The sequence below is a fragment of the Moschus berezovskii genome, chromosome 17, assembly GCF_049115385.1.
Source record: "Moschus berezovskii isolate FMDL1 chromosome 17, NW_MosBer_1.0, whole genome shotgun sequence".
NCBI classification, from domain to species: Eukaryota; Metazoa; Chordata; class Mammalia; order Artiodactyla; family Moschidae; genus Moschus; species Moschus berezovskii.
Window position 1 is genome coordinate 31411449 of NC_142476.1, and position 18995 is coordinate 31430443.

Here is an 18995-nt window from a genome sequence, read left to right on the forward strand (position 1 = left end):
GAGTGAGGACTCTGTTCTTTAGAAGAGAGAACAGCTGCCAGTGCTCTTGGTCAGAACCCAAATTCTCATAGAGTAAATGAATGAGGATTCAAAACATTGGTTGGAAAAAGTCAAGGCGCTCTTATCTATTGAAATACAGGAAAAGCGTGAATGATGACCAGTGCTAATACATGGCAAATACCTCTTCTCCAAGTAGCTGCTGTTTTTCTTCATGTGTCAGTAACTTTATTTTTCTGCCTTTGAGATCAGAAAGGAGGTGAGAGGATGTGGTAATCCAATCATAACATTCTCTCTGAAAAGAGACAAAAGATAATCACTAAACAGAAAAAATCAGATTATACCAACTCATTTATTCACTTACTCCTACTGAGAAACTGCTAAGAGTAATTCCTCTAAATATAACTCCATTCAGTTAACTTTGTATCAGTTCAAAGATTTGTGCAGAAGTGATTTTCTATTAATATAGACCTAAATCATATCATCTCTTATCAACAGGGTTTGGGATCTGGGTTGAAATGGGACTAGTGAAGTGATATAAAATTAGAGGCAGAAAGGCTGTTGGATTTACTAAGGTCTAATGACTTATCCCTGGAAAAGACTCTGATGCTGGGAAAGGTTGGGGGCGGGAGGAGAAGGGGACGACCGAGAATGAGATGGCTGGATGGCATCACCGACTCTGTGGACATGAGTTTGAGTGAACTCCGGGAGTTGGTGATGGACAGGGAGGCCTGGCGTGCTGTGATTCATGGGGTCGTGGAGAGTCGGACACGACTGAGCGACTGAACTGAACTGAATGACTTATCCCAATAAATGTTATGCAACTGACCAGGGTCAATTAAAATTATATGACAATAACAGCAGCAAACACTTATGTAGCTCTCTGTTCTATGCATCATACGTTACTAACTCATTCGATCCTCATTATGAGACTATTACTATCCTCATTTTTTAAGATGAGGAAACTGAGGAATAGAGCAGTTAAATATCTCACTCAAGATCACATATATATTTACATACTGTGCTTAGATTCTAATCCAGGTGGCCAGGGCTCTTAACCATTACAAAAATATTACTTCTCCTGCCCCCGATAAAGTGAGTGAATAGAGTTGAAGCACTTTTTTAGAAAAGGAGCTCATCGCTTATCTACCAAGATAACTTGATTGGTCCACAGCAGGTCTTATTCCCACAATGGGAACAGAAAAACTACCTTTACTAAGATCTCCTACCAGCTAAACTTTGGATTCAGTGTTTAAAAGATGCATTATTCCTTATTAGTGAGAAAAAGCAGAGGGAACTAGGTAGCATTATTTTCTCTGAGGAAGGGGATTTGGTCATTCACACCATAAAAAAAAAATTGTACCATATGGGGAAATAATCACCCACTTTAGGTCCTAGAAGCAAACCATGCTCCTGCTGCTGCTAAGTCGCTTCAGTCGTGTCCGAATCTGTGCGACCCCATAGACGGCAGCCCACCAGGCTCCTCTGTCCCTGGGATTCTCCAGGCAAGAATACTGGAGTGGGTTGCCATTTCCCTCTCCAGTGCATGAAAGTGAAAAGTGAAAGTGAAGTCGCTCAGTCATGTCCGACTCTTCAAGACCCCATGGACTACAGCCTACCAGGTTCCTCCATCCATGGGATTTCCCAGGCAAGAGTACTGAGTGGGGTGCCATTGCCTTCTCTGAAGCAAACCATAAAAAGCAGTAATATGTCTCATATTTGTCTCATGATTAAACTCTTATTGTGGAATTATTGTGAAAAATCAGAGCCAAAAATTTTTAAAAATCTAATTCAAACACAAGGAACAGAAGCCTCTTCAGATAAATAAGTTTACCACAGCTCTGTTAACATCACTAAGTTTAAATTTTGCATTCAAAGAGTTAAGTCAATGTCTTACTGCATATCAGAAAAGAGGATCAAACAAGGGAGATGAAAGTATTGGGTTCTAGTCCTTAGTTCTTCTAATCGGTTGTGGCTTCTTGAGTAAACTCTTAATAGTCTTCATCTATTAAAAACAGATGAAGCTGTTGGTTTCTCTAGATGACCCCTATGTACTGGGGAGCTGGTAAAACATTTATTGGTGGGGGGGATCCCTAATTTGTAGCATTTGTTGAATTCAAAAATATATACTCTCATAGGGCAATTTCAATGGTAGTCATCAATTTAGTATGTTATCACTGAATTTGGAGTTGGGAAGAGGTCTGCACAGTCAGCTTTTGTGAGCCAGCCTGAGCCTCCATCATACCACTGCCCCTAAAGATCCTTCCAGCCGCAAAATTTGATGCATATTTTAACTTTGTCATACCTAGAACAAAAATATTTGTCAATTTTGAAAATAGTAATGACATTTTAAAAGTTTTAGTTCTTCAGAGAAGAACTTTAGTTCACCATCCATGAGAAATAAACTATTTTCAGCTGAATTGCATTCTATAAAGCAGATCCTATTCATTTTCTTACAAACTTCTGAGACATTGAAAATACTACCATAGAACATTTGGTGGGAAAAATATCACTACGAGTCTTAAAAAAAATACTTATTTGGCTGCACAGGGCCTTAGCTGTGGCATGCAGGATCTTTCGATTGTAGTATGTGGAATCTAGTTCCCTTACCAGGGATCAAACCCAGGCCCCAGCATTGGGAGTGTGGAGTCTTAGTCACTGGACCATCAGGGAAGTCCCAATATGAATTTTTGATAAAAGTTTCATGGCTATCTATAGAGTCAAGGAAGTTTTCCTAAAAAACCTTTAACATCACCTTTGAGGAGCTAGATGGAGATAACTCGGTTGCCAATTAAAACATGTGGATCTCCTTCCATCAGTACTCTGATTCTGACAATGTCTGATTCAGGGTTGTTAATAAATGCTTCTTGTGTGAAGTGAAAAGACTAAAATTCATTTCTGGGGAGAAGGAGAAGGTCCTAAATGTTAAGCCTATTGCAGAGGATCAAAAACAGGAGAACAAAAGTCTACAGGAGACAGTCTTATAAGTGGTGGGTCTACAGGGGTTATTAATGTAGTTATTAAGAATCCATCATCTCCAGGTCCCACCAAAAGGGTAACAAAGCTGAGATCTCTGAGTTCACTGCAAGAAGCAACTTTCCAGCACCACTCTTCAAAGTCATACTCTTCAGAGGCCCAAATCCTGAAACTGGCAGTAGTATCTTGGGCAACATAAAGGTTACTGTAGCCCAAGGTGGATAGCAGGGTCTTGATAGATTACACAGGGCAAGACAAGAAAGAATGGCATCAATTGCAGCCAAAAGTCAGTTTGAAGGGCACCAGCCAGAAGTCTTCTCATTTCTATCATGGTAGGTATTTCTTTGGCATTGAAAGGATTGTTCCTTCCCACATGTTCTCAGTACTATCAAGTGCTGGTCAGTGTGTTCTTTCACCAGACTTGGCCTGCTGAAGGTTATCTCAGAAATCTTTCCAGGTAATCTGCTGATTGCTCAGATTATGAACAAACACCAAGGCATCAGTGACTCTAAATCTAGACGCCTGGCACACTACAGATGATCAACCTAACACACTTGTAAAAAGACATCTATCTGGCTTATTCTAGGTTTTCAGCAGCTGCTTCAGCTGTAGTGGACCCAGTGTTGAACTCTGGATGCCAGGACTGTTTGACATAGTGCTCCTAAACAGCAAATGAAAACATAAGCAAGTCTCATTCCCAAGTGAAGCAGCTGATATGCACTGAGATCATCTTTTTTTCAGAAATAGGCATGGGGTAAGAATCCCAAGAACTGAGTCCTCTTGGAAGATGGCAGCCCAGCTGGGTGAGGTCTGAATGAATACACCAGGATCAGATGGGAGGCAAATAGGGTCATTAGTTACTGCACTGCCTTGATGGTCTTGGGGAACTAGCTCATCCCCAAGGCTTCATGAAGAAATCATTTCTCTAGGGGATTATTATGGTAGAGTGGAGTATGAACCATCAGTAAGAGTGATCAGACTCCAGAGGATGCTGACTTAAGAGGCCTCCCGATCCAGAAACCAGTCCAGCATCATGCAACTCTCACATTTATCAGGAAGGAGCGCAAGAAATATCAGATTGTGGGAAACCATCATTAAGGTCAAATATCAGTCCTTTGGGTTGGCAAGATGTTCTTCTTCAGGGGCTGGGATGTAGTTGGGGTGTGCTACAAGCCACACAGCATCATAGTATGCCCACACTAGAGAAAGCTTCTCTGGAGAACCATCTTCTACTCTTCACCTTGTAGGATATGCATAAGGCCATATAAGCTCCAGAGTCTGATGTCATAAAGATTCACATACCACACAGGTTGTTCAGGAGGCGAGGCAAAGACAGTAGTATTCAGGATGGGGATGAATTTGAAATGAAGATAACCCTAATGAGAGGGGAACTAACCATTAATTTAAAAATAAAATAAAGAGTACTTAGGCAGTTCCAGGGAAGGTGCATGGCTGTTGAGCCATAAACTAGCTTGATGTACCCGTTGAAAGACCTCAGCCTCCGGCTTAAAGAGGAGATAGATGCATTTGGGAGGAAAAAAGGCCCAAGCATAGGACCAATTAAAGTCTTATTTCTGGTGGAAGAGCAAATCCTCAGCCTTCTCTGATAACATCTTCCCAGTTTATTAATCTGAAATTGTTGGCAAAAGGATAGTAAATAAAAGAGAAAGAGCTTAACAGAAGACCAAGTTAGCCTGGTGGAAAGGATAGGTTCTCAGAGATGGTTAGGTCGAGGACCTCCAGTCAGGGCTGGGGTGAATTAGGCTATGAATGGTCCACTGCACAAAGCTCTCATAAAATCTCCTAATACGGATTTTTTTTTTTTTTTTTTTGCAGCACCATGCAGCTTGTAGGACCTTAGTTCTTGACCAGGGATCAAACCCAGCACCCTGCAGTGAAAGCACCAAGTCGTAACCACCGGACCACCAGAGAATGTTCTGGATAACTTTATATAAGTCCCCAAGATCCCCTCACCATAACATTTCCCCCATGGATTTTTTTTATGTGTACCAATTTTAAAGTTTTTATTTAATTTATTACAATATGGCTTCTGTTGTTTATGCTCTGGTTTCTTGGCCTTGATGCATATGAGATCTTGAGCTCCTTGACCAGGAATGGAACTCACACCTCCTGCATTGAAAGGCAAAGTCTCAACCACTGGACTGCCAAGGAAGTCCCCTCTATAGCTTTAACTTTAATGAGGAGATATACCTCAAAGTACCCTGAATCTTCATTCTAAAATCACCCTTATCTGAAAATATGGTCTCATCACTTAGCTCTATCCCATTTAAGTAAATAAGAAATAAGGCGTATAACAAAATAGGCCGATGAGTCCCTACCACCATCTAGGCAGATCCAGCCTACCAAAACCAGGATATTCACCACATCCGGGTTGGGTAGCAGCAGGCCTGAGAAAATGTGAGCACATTTCCAGATGCACAGTATAAGGGCTACAAGATCCAAGAGACCGTTCAGTTCAGAGGCACACAATCTGCTGGAAACAAAACTAAAAGACATTTCAGTTCCCAGATGAGAAGTAAAACATACCTATAAAAACATATTTCAAATACTAAAATATTCTTACTCTCCTGACATGTACCCTAGTTACTCATAGTGTTAAAGGGTAAAGAATCTGCCTGCAATGCAGGAGACCGGGGTTCAATTCCTGGGTCGGGAAGATCCCCTGGAGAAGCAAATGGCAACCCACTCCAATATCCTTGGCCTGGAAAATCTCATAGACAGAGGAATGGCAACCCACTCCAGTAACCTTGGCCTGGAAAATCTCATGGACAGAGGAGCCTGGTGGGTCCATGGGGTTGCAGAGTCGGGCACAACTGAGCAACTAACACTATTTCTCCTATAATTTACTGGGGTTAAAAAAAACTTTGCCAGCTATATGAAACAAACTGGGGAAAAGTTCAATCATTACCTATGCTCTTAAACTGTTTATATGGTGGGGGGATTACCTGCTCCTTCAAAGTCTGAACACATCTATGGAGTCCAGGCAAAATTTTGAGGTTATGTTTCAACAAATGCATCAATTTCTTCTCTGAAAATTGACCAGTTTTATCCTTCTAAAATTAATGTTACTGTATATTTTCCTAGAAATTCTCAATTTCTTAGAGATTTTTAAATTAGTAAGATATTACACATAAAATGTTGTTATAATCCATTTTTAAAAAAACTGTGAGATCTATTACACATACAGAAGAGCATAAAATCATAGAATTTATGAGAACAGTCATTTAAACATCAAACAGACCAAAGAACAGAAAACTGCTTGCATTCTATACACCAGTATTGATACAGCATAATACAATTATCCATTCCACTGTTTATGGGCGGGTCTCAAAAATCATAAGCTCAGCTATACTTTACGTGTGTGTACTCAGTTGCTTCAGTAGTGACCAACTCTGTGCGACCCCAAGGACTACAGCCCGCCAGGCTCCTCTGTCCAGGGATTCTCCAGGCAAGAATACTGGAGTGGGTTGCCGTGTCCTCCTCCAGGGGATCTTCCCCATCCAGGGATCAAACTACACTTCCTGCATTGCAGGCAGGCTCTTTACCCACTAAGTCACCATACCTTATGAAACAAGAAAAGGAAAAGTAATTAAACCCAAAATAAGTAGAAAAAAGGAAATAATAAAGAGCAGTGTGGAAATTAGCGAAACAGAAAAATAGAGAAAAATTGGTAAAGGCAAAATCAAGTTTTTGAGATCAAAAAAATAGATAAATCTTTTTATAGACTGATGAGAACAAAAAGAGAAAAATACAAATTTTCAATAACAGGGACAAGAATGGACATCCTATAATTATTAAAAGGATAATGGGGGAATAACATGAGCAACTCTACATCAATAAATTAGACAACTTAGATGAAATTACAGATTCCTTACAAGACCAAGTTAAGGAGCTCCCTCAGTTCAGTTCAGTTCAGTCGCTCAGTCGTGTCCAACTCTTTTGCAATCCCATGAATCACAGAACGCCAGGCCTCCCTGTCTATTACCAACTCCCGGAGTTCACTCAAACTCATGTCCATCGAGTCGGTGATGCCATCTAGCCATCTCATTATCTGTTGTCCCCTTCTCCTTCTGCCCCCAATCCCTCCCAGCATCAGAGTCTTTTCCAGTGAGTCAACTCTTCGCATGAGGTGGCCAAAGTATTGGAGTTTCAGCTTCAACATCAGTCCTTCCAATGAACACCCAGGACTGATCTCCTTTAGAATGGACTGGTTGGATCTCCTTGAAGATATAATAGCCCTATCTGCAGTAAGGAAATTTCCTTAAACCCAGCAGAGAAACTGGCTAGCCTCATATCTGAATAGTTCTATCTTTGTAATTGAAAACTTTCTCACAAACCTAAATGACTTTACTGGTGAATTATATCAAACATTTAAGGAAGAAATAATATATAATTCTATACAAATTGCTCTATTAAAATAGAAGAGTAAAAAACACTTCCCAACTCAAGAGGCTAACATTACCCCTAATATCAAAACCCAAATATTAGAAAACAAAGTAAACTATTAATATACAATCAATATCTTCAAGAACATCAATGCAAAAATTCTACACAAAACTTCAACCAATTGAATTTAGTAATATATAAAAAGATAGAACACCATGATCAAGTGGGGTTTATACCAAGAATGTAAGGTTCATTTAATATTCAATTCAAAAATCAATCAGGGACTTCCCTGGTGGCCCAGTGGTTAAGAATCTGCCTTCCAATGCAGGGAACACGAGTTTGATCTCTGGTCAGAGAACTAAGATCCCACATGCCCATGGGGCAACTAAACCCATGCACCACAACTAGAGAACCCAAGCACTGCAACTACTGACCCTGTGTGTCCTAAAGCCTGTGCTCCACGAAAGAAGCCTGTGCATGGCAACTAGAGAAAGTCCATGCAACACAATGAAGACCCAGCACAGTCATAAATAAATAAATAATAAAAACATCAATCAGTGTTAGTTGTCATGTTGAAAGACTAAAAAAGACAACTCATTGACCGTCTCAGTAGAGGCAGAAAAAGGATTTGATAAAATCCAACATTCATTCCTAACTCTAAAAAGATTTTTAACAAACAGAATAAAAATAAAGCCTCCTCAATATGATAAAGGACACCTAGGAAAAGTCTACACCTTCCATTATAATTAAAGATGACAGAATAAATACTTTCCCCCTAAACTATAACAAGGATGTCTGTTCTCACCACTTTTACTCAGTCTGGTACTGGAGACTCTAGTTAGTGCAAGAAGTCAAGAAAAAGAAATTAAAGGCATGTAGATTAGAAAGAAATAAAACTGTCCTTATCTGCAGATGATATAATTATGTACATAAAAAATGCTAAGGAATCTGAAAAAAAAAACAACTTCTTAGCAGGGATAAGTGAGTTCAGTAAGGTCACAAGATATGAAATAAATATATTTAAAAAATCATGATACAATGCTCATTGTAGCACTGTGTTCAATAGCCTAGACATGGAAGTAACCTAAATGTCCATCAACAGAGGAATAAAGATGTGATACGTATATATATATACAAATAACGGAATAGTACTCAATCATAAAAAGAATGAATTACTGACATTTGCAGCAACATGGATGGACCTAGAGATTATCATACTAAGTGAAGTCAGACAGAGAATGATAAATATCATATCACTCCTATGTGGAATCTAATTTAAAAAATTTTTTTAATCATTTAAAAAAAATGATACAAATGAACTTTTACAAAACAGAAAGTCTTACAGATATCAAAAACAAGCTTATGATTACCAAAGTGGAAAACATGGGGGGAAGGGATAAATCAAGAGCTTGGGATGAACATACCCAAACTATTATATACAAGATAGATAATGAACAAGGACATCCTATAGAGCACAGGGAACTCTACTCAATATTCTGTGATAACCTATAAGAAAAAAGAATCTAAAAAGGAATGAATAGGGACTTCCTGGTGGTCCAGTGGATAAGAATCTGCCTGCTAATGCAGGGCACATGGGTTCAGTCCCTGATCTGGGAAGATCTCACATGTCACGGAGCAACTAAGTCCATGGCGCCACAACTACTGAATCCTTCATGCCTAGTATCTGAGCTCTGCAACAAGAGAAGCCAGCACAATGAGAAGCCTGTGCACTACAAGGAAGAGTAGTTCTTGCTCTCCACGACTAGAGAAAGCTTGTGTGTGCAGCAACATGGACCCAGCACAGCCAAAAATAAATAAATAAATACCTAAAAAGAATGAATACATGTATATGTATAACTGAATCACTTTGCTGTACACCTGAAGCTAACACAACATTGTAAATCAACTAGACTCCAATAAAATTAAAACTTTTAAAAATCAGTGATAATTCTGTTACCAAAGAATAATAAGTAATTGAAATGACAGAATAATATAATTTGCAACAGTACCAAAATATAAAATACATAGGAATAAACCTTACAAAGACCTATATACTGAAAACTACAAAATTTTGCTGAAAGAAATAAAGAACTTAAGTAGATGAAGAGATATACAATCTTCACAGACCCAAAGACTCAATACTGTTAGGATATCAGTTCTCCACAAATTAATCAATAGATAAAAGGTAATCATAAGAAAAATCCCAAAAGGTTTCTTTGGAAACATTGATAAGTTAATTCTAAAAACTTCACATATGGAAAGCAAAGGACCTAGAATAGCCTGGGAAATCTTGAAAAAGAACAAATTTGGAGGATTTACCTTACTAATCTCAGAACATTATAAAACTATAGTAATCAAAACAGTTTGATAATGGTGACAATGTTGACACACAGATCATTAGAACATAGTAGAATATCCAGAATAATATCCATATATACGATCAATGTGCTGTCCTTAGTCGCACAGTCATGTCTGACTCTTTGGGACCCCATGGACTGCATGTAGCCTGCCAGGCTCCTCTATCCATGAGGATTCTCCAGGCAAGAATACTAGAGTGGGCTGCTGTGCCCTCCAGATTTCTAAAAAAGATGAAGAGGCTTCTGAATAGAGAAAGTGTAGTTTTTTCAATACATGGTGCTAAACAACTAGATATCCAAATGCCAAAAAGTGAACTTCAACCCATATCTGGCACCAGAAAAGAAAAAAATGGGTCACTCAAAATGGGTCACAGATCTGAACCCACAAAGCTTAAAACTATAAATCTTCAGATGTTACTATACAAAATTTTTCTTAGATAACAATACCAAAAGAAGACCCATAAAAGAAAAAAAATGATAGATTGAACTTCATCAGTTAAGAAGTTCCCCTTTTTGAAAGACATTGTTAAGAGAAGAAAAGGAAGTCACAGACTCAGAGAAAATATTTCTAAATCACACATCTGATAAAGGATTTTAATCCAGAATATATAAAGTATTTTCAAATTCAATGATAACAAAACAAACAAATAATAAAAGGCCAAAGGTTTGAGCAGATATTTCACTTGTTTTCCATGAACAGTTTATTAATTTTATTTCACTTGTAATGACTTAAACATATCAAGTAACCAGTAACCAAATTATAAAACAATTGTATTTCTTTTTTTAGCATTTTTCCAGTTTTACTGATATATAATTAATGTATAACATTGCATATGTTTAATATGTACAACATAATGACTTGATATATGTATGTATTGTAAAATGATTACCACAACAAATTCAGTTAACATCCATTACCTCACATAGTTACATTTTTTTTTTTTCTTGTGATAACTTTAAAGATCTACCCTCTTAGCAACTTTGTACCTTTCACCAAAGGAGATGTAATGCCAAATAATCCCATGAAAAGATGTTCAACATCACTGGTCATGAAAGAAATGCAAATTAAAACTACAATGTCATACCACGAGCCACTTACTGGAATGTTTAAAATTGAAATCACTGACCAAATCAAATTTTGGTGAGGGTGTGAAACAACTGGAACATTCATATACTACTGGCAGGAACGTAGAAGACAGTTTCTCAAAAGGCTAAAAACACAAGCCATATGACCTAACCATCCCATTTCTAGATGTTTATTTAAGACAAATGAAAGCAATGCATATGTACATGCATATCCATTGAAGATTTACTTGTAATAATAAAAAAATGGAAATAATTCAAATGTTCATCAACAAAGAATGGTTGATAACGTGTATTTCCATTCAATGAGATACTGCTCAGCACTAAAAAGCAATTTTGATAAGAGCAACAGTATGTGTGAATCTAAAAATAATTCTGCTTAGTCAAAGAAGTCAGTCAAAGAAATACATATATTCTGTATGATTCAATTTATATAAATTCTAAAACTTGAAAACTAATCTGTAGTGTTAGAAAGTGTGGATCAGATGTTGCCTGGGACAGGACAAGGCAGTAACGAGAGATTATAAAGGGGTACAAGGAAACTTTGAGTTTGTTGGATATGCTCCTTTTTCAATCATAGTGATTACTTTACAAGTGTATGTACATTTTAGAAACTATCAAATTGCACATTTAAATATGTGCAGTTTGTTGAGAAGCAATTACGCCTAAAAAGTCTACTTAAAACGAACAAAACAAAAGTAAGGGGAATATAGAGTTATTACCTTCATCTTCTCTAGTTCATTAAGTTCCTTATCAGGATTTTTTTCTAAGTGACTTGCTTTAGTCACAGCCATAGCTACCACCAGCTCTTTGCAACAACTGAAAAACACACACACACACACATACAGAGCATCACCTTTTTATTGCTGGTTTCTCTTATAAGTCCAAATACAGTGGAAGTTTACCTTTGTAATTAAGCTACTGATTGACCACAGAATAATTTGTTTCTTGCTCAGTTTCTCAGTCCTATGCTCTCCCTCCCCTCCATTCAAGTCATGTTCAACCATTGGTAACACTGAATGGAAATGAAGGCGAAACTGGCTAAATTGTAAAAGTGACTTCCCAAATCTGAAGTAATCATAGTTACAGTATGCTTCCTAGTTAATAAAGTACAGTTTTATAGACATTTTCTTTAGTTGATGGGAAGTTTCTAGCTTTTCAGATATAAGGCTTTTTCCCTCTTTTAAAAAATTATTTGTCTGCACTGGGTCTTAGTTGGGGCATGTGGGATTTAGTTTCCTGACCAGTAACCAAACACAAGCCTCTGGCAAAGTGAGCTCAGAGTCTTAGCCACTGGACCACCAGGAAAGTTCCTCACTTTTTGCTTTTTTAAAATATGTTTTGGTTGGTGTTCAGTGAAACATATAAAAGTATACATTCAATTTTGCATGGAATTACATATGCAAATTACACTTACTCCCTCCACAGTAAGTGCAAAACTGCAATTTATTTATGCAATTGGTTTGGTTTGTTGTTTTTTTTTTGTTTTGCTTCTCACTCCCACATACATATACACTTCCTATCCTGCTTATGCTAACACTGTTTTCAAAGGAATTCTAAAGTAATTAAGAAAACACCAACATTTCACATTCCAATAGGACAGTGAAGAAGCTAGTTTAAAACTGAACTAGTATTTTTTTCAGGGTTTTAAAACAATCCCTTATTGCTACTACTAACTGCCCTTCTTTCCTCTGCTTTTTTTTTTAAGAGTATAGTTGATTTACAATGTTTTTCCTCTGCTTTATGTCACATTTAATTTTCAACAGAAATAGTAAAATAAACAGATAGTTTCACCTGCTCAAATAGCTGGAATATTGGGACAACTTTTTTGCTAAGGCAATTGCATCTAGCTCTAACTTGGCAATTCCTAGGTCATGTTTTTCAGCACTATGCTCCAAATTTATGAGAGTATCTGGATCAGGAAAGTCAGGTATCATTAAAATCAGCAAATTTACCATCCACTGGATCATGGGTATATGCAATTCATCCATCTGTTAAAAAACAAAAACGATTATAATATAAATGACCCATTTAAAATAAACCAAATAGCAAAAACCATATAAAGTTTAAAGTAGAACTGTTTTGTAACAAATCAATTATCATATCAATCCAGTCCAATCAATCCAATCCAATCAATTAAATCCTTAGTGAGATCAGAGTCAGGTCTTTGTGAGGAACAGTGTCAGGCCTTAGTGAGGACCATAGGATTTAGTGAGGAGTTGATACAAATTAAATCAGTCAAACCAAACTAATCAAACTAATCAATCTAATCTACTCAATCCAACTCTTCAATCAAATCAAGCCCAGCAGGGATTGAACTGAACTGAGAGTTAGCGGAAGGGCAACTCTTCCTGAGAAAGAATTAAAATGACTACTAACTTTTACAAGTCAAAGATATATTCCCCATTAACTAAGACCCTATTGCTTCACAACTACACTAATTCTTCTTAGAGAATTAATTCTCTAAACTGTTCTTTCATACATCAATGGCCTGGATGATACTGTCATTGAAATAACTCATTTTTGTTCACATAAAATACTAATATATCCTTAAAACCATGCTTATGAAATAAAGTCATATTTGTTATCTTCATTTCAAACCTATATTAAAGAGATTAAATGATAGAAACAAGGTTATGCAATACTTCACAGATGAATTTAAAATTAGAATCAAATTAAACACAGAAGAATATCTTTTATTTTCACAAAGATACGGAGTCATTCTCTTTAACTAGATGGAGAGTGAAAATTATTTTTATAATAAACCAGATTTACTGTGATTCAGATACCAAATTCTTAGGAGAAATTTTAAGATGAAGTGTTTTATAAAAAGGCAGACTTATTTCAAATTTATTGATCTTTTCAGGGATGACAAGTGGCAAAACAGCCGTCTCCTAGCTGATATTAAAAAAAAAAAATCCCAATTCAACCCTTGAAAATATAATTGATGTTGGGATTTCCCTGGTCCAGTGGTTGAGACTATTCTTCCAAACCAAGGGGCACAGGTTTGATCCTTGGTTGGGGAACTAAAATTCCCTATGCCTTATGGCATGGCCAAAAGATTTTTTTAATACATAAAATTGATGGTAACAATGAGTGAAAGAAATTTGGGCTTCCCAGGTGGCACTAGTGGTAAAGAACCTGCCTGCCAACGTAGGAGATGAGGGTTCAATCCCTAGGTCAGGAAGATTCCTGGGAGGAGGGCATGGCAACCCACTCCAGTATTCTTGCCTGGAGAATCCCATGGACAGAGGAGCCTGGTGAGCTATGATCCATAGCATCACAAAGAATCGGACACAACTGAAGTGATTTAGCATGCACCCACACAAAAGAAATTTATGCTATAGAGCAGTCATTTTGAAAATGGACAGTTGGAAGGATTTCCTTCTTGGTTTGATTTTGTTGCTAAAAATGATATATGGATCACTTTTAAAAACTCTCAAATTCATATACTTGAAAATCTGGAAATAAGTTTCTAATTGTTTTAAAATCTTACAAATAAAGTGTTTCAACTGATTGTCAATCTTTTGTTTAAAAAAAGAAATGCTGCATTGCCTAATGTTTATAAAAACAACTGATTGACATTATGGCAGATTGAAAATTTTACTATAATGAATTTCTTCAATTTAGATTCCTTCTTTGCAAGGTATTATTTTAGCAATGATAGTCCTTAAAAAAAAAAAGTAACAAAGTAAACTGAACTTAGAAGCAGACCTTCAGATGGCTTTGTTACTAAGTATTAACCTGTGCTTATAAAAAAACTTATGAAGCCTGTTCGATCACATCAGTTTTTTAAAAAATCATTACTAAAAATAATTTAAAAATATTATTCATCTTATCCTTTTTGACTAGTCATATATATTTTACAATGTAGAAAAAAGTCAATAGAGTAAGTCTCACATGTCAGTTAGAAATGAATTGTTCAATGAGTTTTTGCTGATACACAATAAAAAATCTTTGAAGATAGGTTTTACTGTCAAGCAGTACAGATTAGATGAAGGAAAGATATAAAGAAAAAAACAAAAAAATATAGAAGAAAATGGATCAGAAAGAAAAATGAATGGTGAGTGAAATAAAGATAAAATTTTCTACTTTTAAATACTTATACCAATTAATATAGATTAATAAGGATAGATGGAAAAACAGTGGAAACAGTGTCAGACTTTATTTTTTGGGGCTCCAAAATCACTGCAGATGCTGATTGCAGCCATGAAATTAAAAGATGCTTGCTCCTTGGAAGGAAAGTTATAACCAACCTTGATAGTATATTAAAAAGCAGAGACACTACTTTGCCAACAAAGGTCCGTCTAGTCAAAGCAATGGTTTTTCCCGTGGTCATGTATGGATGTGAGAGTTGGACTATGAAGAAAGCTGATTGCCGAAGAATCAATGCTTTTGAACTGTGGTGTTGGAGAAGACTCTTGAGAGTCCCTTATACTGCAAGGAGATCCAACCAGTCCATTCTAAAGGAGATCAATCCTGGGTGTTCATTGGAAGGACTGATGCTGAAGCTGAGACTGCAATACTTTGGCCACCTCATGTAACGAGTTGACTCACTGGAAAAGACTCTGATGCTGGGAAAGGTTGGGGGCGGGAGGAGAAGGGGACGACAGAGAATGAGATGACTGGATGGCATCACCGACTCTGTGGACATGAGTTTGGGTGTACTCTGGGAGTTGGTGATGGACAGGGAGGCCTGGTGTGCTGTGATTCATGGGGTCGCAGAGAGTCGGACATGACTGAGCGACTGAACTGAACTGATACAATTCCTTGAGAAATAATCTTGCAAGTTTTCTATTCAGTTTAACTACATTATAATCTTATAGCATCAAAATGGAGATGTATAGAGAAGTATATAAAGGTACTTTCTAAATAATCCTATATTATAAAAACTGAATTCCATAATATTAAAAATTGAGACTATGATTCCCCAGAGATAATCCCCAATAGTAAACTGAGTATCTTATCAAAGAAGGTATTAATGTAGCAACACCATAAAATATCAGCAACGTTGGAATGCCCTTTCTTACTTCAAAGAAATATTTATTGAGGCTCACTATGTGACAGGAACTCTCCTACCCTTTTTCTTCTTACTTCTGGTTGTGTTCTAAATCAGAAATTTCTCATGGGTCTGGTGATCCCCTGTATCCCTATTTCCAGTCTTAACATATTTGCTCAACTCTTGGTGTTTCTATATTTACAACATGCTCACAGACATATAATACTTCATAAGTAGTATTCCCATATAACACGTTGATCTCTGCCTTTCAAATTTCTAATTTAAGCAATATTAAAATTAGCTAAATTCATTTTATCAATTTTGTAACATCAAATATTTGCATATTATATTTACTTATAATAAGAGACACCTGTGTAAATTTAGATTATAATTAAGACTAGGAAGTGGGAGTAAATATAATAAACTAAGACATCCATTGGAAATTATTACTTTATGTTGTGATAGTTAAGAAGTCCACGGGTTCAGTTCCTCAGAATGGTAGGGCAATTCCCTGTTCTAATGACTATAAACCAGTTGTATTGTAGCATTTTGCCTTTCTTCCTAGAAACATGTTTCTGTCATCCCTTCAGCCAGTCAAGGGCACCAACATAAATCCTTAAAATGATTAACACTATTGAGGGAAAATTTTTTTCAGTATATTGAGTAAAGAGTAAAGATAATAACTGGATCTCAAAAACTTGATCATTGCTGAGACTTCATTCCAAACACAGTAACATACCTCATTTTAAAATCCACTGAAAATCATTTGTGCAATTATGTAAGTTCCCATTTTGCCCTCCCAATCTCCTACTTCAATTAGCCATGATTTGGTTTTTTCCTTGAAGAAAACACACAGCCACGGCAAAAAACAATCTAATAAATTCCTGCAAGTACATACTTGGCGCTGAAGTTCCATGTTACCATTGTTAATCTCACTGCCTATCTTCAAAAGCCATTGTTGAATCATGTTAAATATATGTGTTTGTAGTGCCCTGAAGGGAAAAGCAAGTAAAATAAAGGTAAGTGACTTACTTAAGAGTATGAAAGTAAATATGAGATAAAAGAAAGGGTTTCATTTGGCTGGGCCTAGTAAACTTTGGTTTGGACAATTGTTTGAGAACTCAGAGAAAGGTGAGTCAAAGCCTTGAGATATTTGGTAGAAAGGATACTCACTGACAACCTTCCTAACCTCACCTCACATAGGCAGCCAGTTATGAATAATGCAGACTTTACATTCCGTGCTAGCTCTCTACTATAAACTCACACTCACACCCTTTACATTCACTTCTATACCAGTGAGGCCTCAAAGTAAGAATTATGAATTTTAAAATCCTCTCAAGAGATCAACTTCCAACATGACAGTGTGAGGAGAAAAGGTGACCCACTCTCTGGTGAAATTAGTAAAATTACTAAAACAAAACAGTAAAACATTGAAAGCCTCTGGATTTGGTTTCAAGGACAGACAGCAACTGAAGAAATACATATTCAAGACAATTTATGAAGAGTCAGTAGGAAAGGCAAGAGTCCATGGTATTTGAACCAAAACTACTCCTGTTCTTCCCCTTCTCAGCTCAGTGAGGCAGGAAGCGCACTGTAGATTGCTGTGGTTAAGAACCCAGGACTCGCTCACCCTCCAGCCCCATCAGATGGCTTTTTTCCTGGGAGGAACAGGACGTCAAGGTTTCTCATTTGATCCCAAATACCCATTATTGAGGCTAAGTACTGAGAAGTGGGGACTCCTTTCTACCCAGCAGATAGCTATGAGAACTTACAGGCCAGAATCCATATCTATGTACTGCGGAACAGTGCCAATAATGTATAATGATGAATCCAACTGAGACTTCATCTCATTAATTTTTTCATTAAGTCCCTCCCATTCTTCAAGAAGCAGGTCAGGAAACTCCAGGAGGCTTTCCAACTTGAAAGAACAGAATTCAAAAGAACTAATCAAAGTTGGGAGAATTTTAGAGGTACCTGGAAAAGTGAGAAAATCATTAACTTTTGGAAGTAGTTATAAGTCTACTATTTCAATAATAAATTATGAGATACTAATGGGTAGGGGCATATCTTCTTTTAGTTTCATATTACTCTACAGCTTGCCTAGCAGAGAATCTTGCAAAGAGTAGTTCCTAAGCAAATATTTAGTGAATAAAAACTATCTAATCAGTGCTATTCTAACTGATGGACTATTTTTATTGATGATAGTTTTTCCTTTGTCTTATCTTCTTGGTGGACAATGAAATGCATTAAACACAGAAACCATGAACTACAGTTTCTGTTAAAGGCATTAATTCACTGAGTTATCCTGTTAAGTAGACAATGATGAAAAACAGCTTCTTCATGATTACAGGATAGTTAAAACAGAAACAAGAACAGATAATAGTTCCTGAGTCATTTTTTAGGTCATTGTTCAGGTTTACATAGTTTTGGTCTGCTGCTGCTGCTAAGTCGCTTTAGTCGTGTTCGACTCTGCGACCCCAAAGACAGCAGCCCACCAGGCTCCCTTGTCCCTGGGATTCTCCAGGCAAGAACACTGGAGTGGGTTGCCATTTCCTTCTCCAATGCATGAAAGTGAAAAGTGAAAGTGAAGTTGCTCAGTCGTGTCTGACTCTTCGCAACCCCATGGACTGCAGCCTACCAGGCTCCTCCGTCCTTGGGATTTTCCAGGCAAGAATACTAGAGTGGGTTACCATTGCCTTCTCTGAGTTTTGGTCTGAATAAGGACCAAGTCTAGATCCTAATCTTTGATTGATTCACTGTGACATCACGACAAAATACCCTCTCCAAACAAATGGTGGTGGTGGTGGTTTAGTCTATAAGTCATGTCTGACTCTGTAACCCCATGGACTGTAGCCAACCAGGTTCCTCTGTCCCTGGGATTACCTTTGTCTAAATTCATTTGCAAAATAAGAAATGAAAATATTTCCATTTCAGAGATATATAAAGAGAAATAATTTAAAAAAAACAACTTTTTCTTGTCCTTGATGAAAATATTTTCACTGCCTTCATCAGTAAACTTTAATCTTTTAGGAGTTTTCAAAATGGTTTGTTAATAAATGTCTTCCTCATTTATTTTAAACCATTTACTACCTCATTGCACATGTCTATGAATACACTGAAAGTGAAGTCGCTCAGTCCTGTCCAACTCTTTGCAACCCCATGGACTGTAGCCTACC

The 18995-nt window shown here is 37.0% G+C and overlaps 1 protein-coding gene across 1 annotated transcript in view; it reads right to left on the minus strand.

The window, feature by feature from the left end:
* Positions 1-18995, minus strand: part of AXDND1 (axonemal dynein light chain domain containing 1) — a 79902-nt gene that overhangs the window by 21673 nt on the left and 39234 nt on the right. The window contains exons 17-21 of the mRNA XM_055418805.2: positions 17592-17793; positions 16718-16811; positions 12615-12811; positions 11543-11639; positions 182-292 (exon numbers count right to left, since the gene is read on the minus strand). Coding sequence (XP_055274780.2) covers positions 182-292; positions 11543-11639; positions 12615-12811; positions 16718-16811; positions 17592-17793 — 701 coding nt within the window. The remainder of the gene's footprint in view (positions 1-181; positions 293-11542; positions 11640-12614; positions 12812-16717; positions 16812-17591; positions 17794-18995) is intronic.